At 64.2% G+C, this 9758-nt stretch overlaps 2 protein-coding genes across 2 annotated transcripts in view; both read right to left on the bottom strand.

The window, feature by feature from the left end:
• The window catches only part of MNEG_6693 (hypothetical protein), a gene marked incomplete at both ends in the record, with an annotated part of 5546 nt that extends 3441 nt beyond the window's left edge, over window positions 1-2105 (bottom strand). The window contains 2 exons of the mRNA XM_014044832.1: window positions 45-1495; window positions 1860-2105. Of these exons, the coding sequence (XP_013900286.1) occupies window positions 45-1495; window positions 1860-2105 (1697 nt within the window). The remainder of the gene's footprint in view (window positions 1-44; window positions 1496-1859) is intronic.
• A 1687-nt stretch (window positions 2106-3792) lies between these two features.
• Window positions 3793-8982, bottom strand: MNEG_6692 (band 7 protein; the record flags this gene model as incomplete). Its single annotated transcript, XM_014044831.1, has 13 exons — window positions 3793-3984; window positions 4194-4273; window positions 4538-4661; window positions 5069-5180; window positions 5453-5614; window positions 6023-6165; window positions 6544-6644; window positions 7056-7198; window positions 7447-7532; window positions 7867-7937; window positions 8104-8321; window positions 8538-8643; window positions 8868-8982. The coding sequence occupies 13 exons, from the start codon at window positions 8980-8982 to the stop codon at window positions 3793-3795; spliced, it is 1653 nt and encodes a 550-aa protein (XP_013900285.1).
• Between the last annotated feature and the right edge of the window lie 776 nt (window positions 8983-9758).

Here is a 9758-nt window from a genome sequence, read left to right as displayed (position 1 = left end):
CCCCGCCGCTGCCGCCGCCGCCGCCGAGCGCCAGCAGCCCGTACCGGCCGCCCGACGCCGCGGCGCCGCCGCGGGGCGTCAGCGCGCCCGGCGAGAGCGCGGCGGCGCCCGCCGCGGCGCCCCAGCTGCCGGCGCCGAACAGGCCCAGGGTCGACTGCCCGAGGTCGCCTATGCTGCCCGCGCTGCCCAGCCGCAGCGCCCCGAGGCTCCCGCTGCTCCTGATCTGGAGAGGAGACGCGCCCATCGCCGCCGCCACCGCAGCGGCATGCTGCTGCTGCTGCTGCTGCTGCTGCTGCTGCTGCTGCTGCTGCTGCTGCTGCTGGAATGCTGCGCCGCCATCCAATATCAGGCCGCCGTTGGCTGCTGCCCCAAAAGGAGATAGCCCGTTGGCCGCAGCCGCCGCCGGCTGGCTCTGCAAGGTGCCGCCCCCTGTAAGAACGGCAGCGGCAGCAGCGGCAGCGGCCTGCTGCTGCTGGTGCTGCAGCTGCGCCGCCATGAACTGCGCCTGCACCTGTGCTTGCGCCTGCACCTGCCGTTGCTGCGCCTGCGCTTGGGCTTGTGCCTGCGCCTGCGCCTGTGCCTGTGCCTGTGCCTGCGCCTGCTGGTGTTGCTGCAGCTGCATCATGAGCAGCGCCTGCTGCTGCCGCGCACCGCCTGCCGCGCCCGCGACCTCTCCGTTGGCTGGCTGACCCCGCAGCTGCTGCTGCTGCGCCTGCTGCGCCTGCTGCTGCTGCTGCGCTTGCTGCTGCTGCGCCTGCTGCTGCTGCTGCTGCGCCTGCTGCTGCTGCGCCTGCTGCAGGGCCTGCTGCTGGTGCGCCTGCCACTGCGCGTGCTGCTGCAGCACCGCCTGCTCCCGCGGGGAGGGGTCGGCTGGGGAGAAGTCGTCCTCCAGCAGCCCAGAGGGCAACAGCCCAGCCATGCCCCCAATAGGATCCTCATCCGGGGCCCCACCCCCTGCCCGCGCGCCGCCCTTAGCCGCCAAGCTGCGCTGGGCCTCGCCCGCCGCCCCCGTAGCGCGCGCGGGCGCCGTGCCCCGGCCGACCCCGCCCACGCCATTGATGCCCGCGCCGCTCCCGCGCCATGAAGGAGCAGTGAAGCCGTCGGCTTCGGTGCCCCGCGGCCGTTGATCCCTGCCAGTGCTGGGCGCATAGTCCGAAGCGCCGCCGCCACCCCAGTCGCGCCCCGGGGATGCCGGCACCTGCCTGGCAGCTGCCTGGTGCTGCTGGTTCGTGGCACCGTTGGCCGCCACGTAAGAGGCGGATGTGTCATAGTACCCGCCTCCGCCGCCTCGCCCCTGGCCCGGGCCGGACGGGGTCGCCGCCCCTGCGCGCGGCGGCGGCGGCGGCTGTTGCTGCCGGTACTGCTGATGAGGCGTCTGCCCCTGCTGCTGCTTGAGCGGCTGCTGCGCTTGTGACTGTGCGAATCGCTGCTGCTGCTGCTGCTGCTGCTGCTGCTGCATGTAGTACATTTGAGCTTGCTGCTGCTGGTGGTGCTGCTGTTGTTTGGGTGGCGGAGGCGGCGGCTGTTGCTGCACCAAGCCGCGGCCACCGCCAGTCTGTGGGCCCCCGCCGTAGCCCGACCGCATTTGTAGGAATGCCTGCCCCACCTGGCGCGATATCGGAGGGCGTAAGCGCTGATTTGCAGGCTGAGAGTGCGCACGACAGCCCAATGACCCACCTGCCTCAATCCAGTGTGCATGAACGAGACTATCGCGCAAAGCAAAGCACCGGCGCACGCCTGTCAGGCTGCTGGATGTGCCACCACTTGAGCCGGCCCGGTCGCGTGCAAACGCCATCGCGACCGCATTCCCAAAGGCTGAGCAGGGGCCTGCCACAAGCCCAACGGGAGGGACCACCCACCTCGGCCCACAGCGGCTGGACGTCATCCGCCAGCCCGTACTCTGCCGCGCGGTGCAGCATGGCGTGGAACTCCCAGGGCTGCAGCCCACTGCGCTGAAACGCCTCGCCGACCTCCTCGCGCCGCACAAACGCCGCGTCCTCAGCTGCGGCGCCGGCGGCGTCCGTGGCCTTCCAGCCGCGGACGCGGTGCAGCAGCTGGTCCATGGCTACGTGCATGAGCACGTCACGCTCGCCCGTGGCCTGCATATCTGCGAGGGTGCCAGGCTTTCGTCACACCTCGCTGTGAGGGTCCGCGAAGGGCAGTCGGTCACCCGCAGGCAACCAAGCATCAGGTGCAAGCTCACGAGAGCGAGCAGGACCGCAAGGCCCCAGCTTGGCTCGTGGATCGGCCGAGCTGGACAAGCACTTCAAGCGAGCCACCAGGCCCACCAGGTGAGCTCGTGCCGCTTATGAACTCAGGCTAGTGCTGTTGACTGGCTGTCAGCCCGCTTGCGCCAGCGAGACTGCATCGTGATCTGAACGAGGTGTAGATGGGTACGTAGAAGGGCGCCATGTGGAACCCTCCAGTGAATGGATTGTGCATTCAACAAGAAGAGCAGGGGCTCTGGGTTTGGTCGAGGGTGCACAGTGCGCCCCTGGTTCCCGTGCAGCCTAGGTCACCTCAAATCCAGCAAACCAGCGAAGCCTAGCTGTGCATGACGCTTTCGCGCACCTGCCTGTGTTGAGCCAGCAGAACCTTAAATCTTTATAGTGCTTGGCTGATCCGGTGTAGATTGACTCCGTGTTAGCATGCATGCCTGTGGGGACTGCACGGTTTGACCGCCTTTGACCATTTATGCCGTCGACGCAACAACTGGTTGGTTGCATACTGCATCAATTGATGCATCGTTCATGGGTTGGTTACCACAGGGGCCGTGATGGGAAGGTGGTATGCAGAGATTTGCACGATTGCAGGGCTGTATAGATGTGCCTTGCCCTAAACTTTAAGGTGATGACCCGCCCCACATAATTAAGCGCCACCCCCACCAAAATGATGGGTTCGCCCACTCACTATCCGCAAATATGTACAAGCCATTGGTGTGATCGCTCCAGTGTGCCAGTAGCCAAGCAGCTGTATGTATGGTATATTCAGAGGGGTATCGGGCCGCCGCCAGGCAGAGCCCTGCCCTAGAAATGTGCAGACAAGCGCGCCAGCACAGGGCCAGCCGACAGGCATGCTCAAGGTGCGTACCGATTATGCCGGTCAAAAGCATTTGCTTGCCTTGCAGTGTGAATGATGTGGCGGCTGACGCCTGATGATATGGTATAACTTGTGGGTCGAGTCCACAAAGCTTCATCCACTGCTGCCGGGCGGGCGGCTCAGTCCTGCATATTGTAATGCATATAGCATGCATACGTGCGCGAGCGGCGCGCCCCCCGCCGTAGCGCGGGGTGCACGCCCCATTGGCGGCACCGCGGGGACAGGCCGCTGGGGGAAAGCGATTGCGGTGGCTCGGTACCAAAAGCAAAGGTGGCATGATCGGCATAGGGCGCTCAATGTTGTCACATTGTGCAGGCACATGGGACGTGCATAAGGAGGCACGACGTTAGAGACAAAAGGGGTTCATACCAGCAAGGGTGGACGCAACCCCACAGCAATGCAGGGCAGCCTCTGGGCGCCGCGGTGCGCCGCAAATCGCATCAAGTGAGGTTTCACGGCTTTCTTCGACTGGGCTACTCGTGATTTTTCTCGTTTACCGCCTGCCAAACGGCCAGGGAGGGTCCTGCTGTGCCCGCGGCCGCCCGCCACCTCGCAGCTCTCGCTGAGGGCGCGTGAAGCGACGTCACAACCGCACGCGTGGATGCATTGGGGGGAAGGCTTTGCAGCGGCCGGCGCGGCGCGCGAGTCTGCCTGGACTGCCAGGCAGCGAATGGCGCCCCGCCCGCGGCCTGCCTACCACCCAAGGCGCTTGCGGCGCATTGACAGCCAGAGGTTCTGGGGGTAGGACGCCCCGTCCTGCATCCACCGCACGGCCACCCTGGCGGCCGCGTTGTCGCGCGTCTGGATGCCCACAAAGTTGATCTGGGGACCGAAACTGCTGTCGGGCAGTTTCAGGGGCTGGCTGGCCTTGAGGTTCCAAAACGTCTGCATGTAAACATGGGGCGACGGGGAGGGACGCTCGGTCGGTGGGGAGCCTGGTCTGCCGAGAGACGGGTGCACGGCGGTAACGCGCCGTGTGTGGGCGCTTCTGCACTCATGGGGCGGTCAGGCAGCGTCGGCTTTCCGGCTCGATGGCAGGGTCATGACGCAAGCGCAGCGGCCCGAGAGAGGCGGCCGAAATAATATCACCAAACCTGGTAGCTGGCGCTGTTGGGGCCGGCCCCGGCGCCGCCGCCGGACTTGAATGCGCGGGTGCCCGCTCCCATGTTCAAGTCTGCAGCGCGCGCACGCATGCGCATTGGCAGTCCGGGGGGCACGACGGTGGGTTTGAGAGTCCAGGTGCGGTCCCCGTGAGACCCGCTGGCTTCTCCACCGGCGCAGGCAGCCAGAGGCAGCAGCAGCCACGCATCTGTATCTTATTTTGCTCGAAGACGCCGGTTTAACAGCAGTCTGTGGGGGCTTTAGTACAGTCACAACAGAGCAGGCACAGCGGCTGTGTTTATCTTTACAAAAGTATATAGGGCTCCAGGGGACCCACCAGAGTACAGGTTGGCGTAGGGCGCGCCCTTGTGGAAGTCGAGGTTCAAATCCGCCCCCCAGCTGTCGGTCCAGACGCTGCCGTGCTCCGCCGTCGCGACAGTGAAGTCGTGGAAGAAGGGGGCCTGGGCCGGGCGTCCGTGCGGGGAAGGTTGCGTCAGGAGGTTGGCGCGGTGGGTGGCTCGGTCGGCAGTGCCGCGGCAAGCGCAGAGGAGGGATTGCACAGCCTGCAGAAGCAATGCATGCCCTTCTCATCACATGCGGAAAGCCCTGCCTGCGCCTGCAGGGCAGCACAAGCGCCACGACGGGTCGATGCACAAATACATACACGCTCTGCACACACGCACAGGCACACGCACACACACTCCCGCTCTACAGTATCTTGCTGTCTCACTCTCTTGCTGTCTCGCTCTCTCCTGCCCCCCCCCCCCACGCAAACAAACACATGCACATCATGCAGACATACACACACACTCTTTCTCTTTCTGACACACACACACACACACACACACACATCTACACACACACACACCTTCACTGCAATCCGTTGGAACAAGTTGTCCTCCCCAAACTCGCTCCAGATCCCGCGGTGGCCGTTGCGGTCCAGGCCGCTCCAGGGATCACGCGTATAAGAGGTCCGCGGGCTGTGAAGATAAAGGTTGACAGGATCAACACGGGCGCGCACACGAGCCAGGGCGCCGCCCCGAGCAACGAAGGGCGGGTGCGACCCGGCGCCGCCTTGACCCGGCAGGCCGGCCCGCGGACGGCGCACCCACAGGGGCGCGCCTAGGGACGGGCCGGCCGGTCCAGGGTGACAGTGGGCCGCGACCCCCTGGGCCCTCCTGGGGGCTGCCGAGCCCGGCCCGCTGTGTCGCGCGCCCCCTGTGTAACCCGGGTGTGCAAAGTTCACGGTCACCTGGTGACGTCGATCTCCACGTCCTGGACGGTCGAGAAGATGGTGCCCCAGAAGTACACCGCCGTGTCGGCGTTCAAGAAGCGCACGTCGCGCACCCAGGAGTTGGCCATCTGGTTGAACATGAGGGCGTTGAAGCCGTTCTCCTTTAGGTGGCCGGGGTACCTGCCGGTGCGGCCAGGTGTTTTGACAAATTGCTGACGGTTATGCCAGAAACAGTAGGTCACGTGTTGCCTCAAAAGCATCTCAATCAGGCAGGCGGAGTCGATGTCAGCCCTGACAAGAACTTTGCCAAACAACGGCCAATGGGGAATTGACCAACGTTTGGATGGCTGGAACCAGGACTTGGTTGGGAGCGAGGGAAGGGTTGGGGGAAAGCCGCGATTGCAGAACCCAGCATTTGGGCCTGATGGCACCCGTGGAGCTCGCGGCCGTCGCGCCAACAGCGCATGTGTCCCCTGCACTCCGGCCCCTCCTGTTTCTTTGAAGCCGCTGCTCCGCCCGTCCCCCCCCCCCCCGACCACACACACACACACGAAGCCAAAGCAAGCGGCCACCTGTGCTCGCGCTCACTTTGTCCATTTGAACTCAAATGTCAGCCCCTCCACGCCTGTTTCACTGATCGTCGGCCGCAGCGCGTGCAGCACCGGGCCCCACTGCGTCTTGACATCCCAGGGCAGCGCCTGCTCCAGAGTGACCTGGCTGCCGGGCCCGACCTGGCAGGGGAATGGGAGGGGGAAGAGTGTGGGGGGCCGATGCGGTGCGGTGCGGTGCGGTGCGGGGCGGGGCGGGGTCAGGCGGTGTGTCAGGTGGGTTCTGGGTGTCTTTAGGGATTGCAGCAGCCCCTGGCTCCGGCGCCGGCGGGCGCGGGAAGGAGGGGATCGCTGGCCGTGACGGCGTGCGGCCGGCTTGAGGTACATTGTTGGCAAATGCGCGGGGCGCTGACAAGCATCGAATCCGCCAAGCGGTGTGGGTCATCCGATAGCAAGCAGATTCATGAAAACACCCTGGATCCGTATTGTGCAGATTTGCATGTACGTATACGTCTCCTATCACACACATATTTACAAGTGATTGCATGCGGCTGCACCCACCTGAGACACGCGGCTTGAGAACCTGACTAGGTTGCGGGCGCCGCTGCTGGGCCAGCCGGCCTCCATGATGCCGCCCATGAGGTTGCTCTTGAACACGTCAGCTGGCGTCATCGGTTGGGTATGGCAACGGCACGGTTGTGTGAGGCGCAGGCTGAGCGGCAGGGGAAGGAGCACACCAAGCAAGGGTGCCCTGCTGTGGAGGACGCCAAAGCAACTCCCTTGATGCCCTGCCTCTCGCCAGCCTGGCCCCTCCGACCTCTCCCACCCTGCAAACCCCATCAGCCACCACCCATGTCTCCTGGGTCCCCCCACACAACAGGCCCCATTGGCTGCTCCGCAGCCATGCCCGTCCCCTGGCAGTGCCAATTGCTTCCCCGCCGGCCGCCCCCATCAGTCAGGCTTGTTTGACCCAAAAGTCGCGCGACGTTTGTGTCATTATTAAGCCTGACCGAGCAATACCCCATGTGTGGTGACGCCCTATGCCACATGGAAGTGGTCTTCAACAGCCACACCTGAGTCACGAAGGACGACGCGCACCCACATGCCCTTCTGCAAGCGGCCGGGGTTGTCCACAAATATCTTGTTGCTGCCCTTTGGCGTGAACCCCGTGATTGTGGCCAGTCGGGTCTTGTCATCCCTTATAGGGTCCCAGCCCCTGAGGCTTGCGAGGTGACAGGGGCGGCGGCTGCGTGGACGCGTGGCGGCCACCCATGGTCGTACGTGCACAGCATGTGGCGCTCTCGGGGTGGATGCTAGGGCGCGGGCCAGGCCGCAGCCCGGCGGACAGCAGCAGGGGCAGCCGCGCACCGCAGGCCACGCTGCATGGAGCCTGCCCTTTGGGGCTGCTGAAGGTCTGGGGCGTTTTGATTATGCGCCGGCGTAGCGCAGTCAAACGCTGCGCACCAGTAGTTGACCCAGCAGGTGCCGTGGCCCCAGCCCCCAAAGTTGCCGTAGACCTCTGCCAGGCTCTTGGGGAAATAGAGGGTGGTCTGGGGTGATGGGGAGGGGATGATATGCGAGCCTCGAGCTGTGGGATGTGTGGATATTGGATTTGACATGCATGGGAGTCTGCATACGTGCATGTGAGTGCGCGTGTGTGTGTACACACGTATGTGCAGGCACGTGCGGCACACGCGCATGGATGCACCTGCCTGCGGGCACACACACACACACACACGCATGCACACACACAGACAGACGCACGCATGTTGACATGGTTGTGCAACATGCGAGGCACAGTGCGGCAAGGGTGGGCACCTCTGCATGTGTTTGTCGCAGCCTGTGCCCGAGGTGCCACAAGTCGCATGCACCACACCTGCCCACCTTGTACTTGCCAGCGCCGCGCAGGGTGACGCCCTTTCGGATGTCCAGCTTGCGGGTGATGACGTACTTGCCTGGGTGCGCGGTTGGATCATGGCTCCCTCAGTACTAATGTATGCGTGCACTAGCCCCTTAACATTATCAGACCTCTAGTTGCTTTTGCCCTTTGTGTCTTAATCACATTTGAATCAACAAGGGGTCCTCCATTCGGACCAGCAGCCCCGTGCGTTTCGTCTGCACCTGGCGGGAAGTATACCGCGGTGCCGTCCCGCGCCTGGGCGATCGCCCTCTCTACCGCCGCCGTGTCGTCGGTGCGGCCGTCGCCCTTGGCGCCTGCGGCCCTCGCGTCCACGGACTGCGGCTTCAAGGGGATCTGCTTCTCCCCGGCGCCGTAGCCTGCATAGCTCCAGTCGATGGGGAGGCGGCTGCGGTCCCACTTCTCCCCCTGGCAGCCGTACCTGCCGGAAGGCGGTTGCCACAATACACACGAGTTTTGTTTGTTGCATGGTAGACGCGAGTTGCTTTGGGCGGGGGTCGTGCATGTTGCTGTCCCTGATGCTTCGGGCGCGGCAGGCTGGACGGGCGTGCCGGCTTGCGGGAGTGCGGGGCGCGCGAGGCAGGCGGCGCTTGCGTCGGATCACGAGCGTGGCGTGCGTGCGGGGAACGTTCCGCACATCCAGGAGGACATCTTGAAGGGGCCCTGGCAGGTGCGCATGTCGGCCCCGCATCGCCGGCCGGGCGGGCAGCACTTCTGGCCGTCGCCGGTCTGGCAGGCGTAGCCTGGGTTTTGTGGGGCGAGGCGCATGGTGGGGAGGGGGGTGCAAACGCATGCGCGATAGCGGGTGGGGTGTGAGACGACGTGCAGAACCTAGGCCGCTGGCAGCAAGACCAAAAAGAGGCATGTGGGAGGCGCGCAGTGAGCAGTCCACTGCGTCCTGAGAGTGGCTCGAGAAGCCGCGGCCACCACCTCGAGGGTGCATGACAATCCCTGAACATCCACTCACTCTCCGCGGCCGCAGGCTGCGGCAGCAGCAGCAGCAGAAGCAGCAGCAGCGATGTTGCAAGCAGCAGGAGCCGTTGTGCCGCCGGCCGCACAGCCACTGATTCCGTGAGGGGCATCCTCAGATGTAAGACTTTGGGCGCCCTGTTTGGGCGTGTCGCGCAGAGAAGCGTGCAGCACGCTACGGTATCAAGACTGCCGCATCCGCCGCTGGTATCGCGGCTGCTGCATACGTGGCAGCGGCTTTGTCGGACTGACGGGTGGCCCGGTACAGTCATGCATGTGCAGCGCCATGGTGCGGCGGGTGACAACCGACTCTGAAACCCCTGCCACTGTGTGAGAGCAGCTGCATCGGGCAATAGCCACAAGGTGTCACTCAAAATTTCGGTACAGCTGCTATGTTGCTGCAGACACCGGCAATGAGGGCAGCAACGAAAGCGACAGGCGCAGGTTTTTGCCCCGATTGTGAGGGGTGCAACGGCCTCTTCCCACGAAATATGCAAGCTTTGTCTCACATTCACTCACTGGGTGAATTTCGGATGGGGATGGTGCACCCTCACAAGACGGCTGACCTAGTTGTGCACGCCCTTGTGCGCGCTTGGAGTCGGATCGCCGTGATTTATGCAAAAATAGCAGGGCCAGCGCCGTATAAATTAAGCACGCCGTACCGCATGGCTGCCCAGGCCCCTCTGGCAGAACACCCACGCACGCCACCCAGTGACCAATGGTGTGTCGAGCGCCAGCCGCTTTGCGAGCTCGTGAGCTTGGTTGTATACTCGCGCCTGTCCTCGTCAAGTGGGCTCTGTTCTTGTTTTAAACTAGAATAGGCTGTCTGTTTACTGCTGTAACCGCCTGAAGTCGAACTTGTTCCGTTGCAAATGCAGAGCTCCAGTGG

This window comes from Monoraphidium neglectum, assembly GCF_000611645.1.
Source record: "Monoraphidium neglectum strain SAG 48.87 unplaced genomic scaffold scaffold01113, whole genome shotgun sequence".
Taxonomy (NCBI): Eukaryota; Viridiplantae; Chlorophyta; class Chlorophyceae; order Sphaeropleales; family Selenastraceae; genus Monoraphidium; species Monoraphidium neglectum.
The sequence above is the reverse complement of the archived record's forward strand: the minus strand, read 5'-3'. Positions and strand labels throughout refer to the sequence as shown.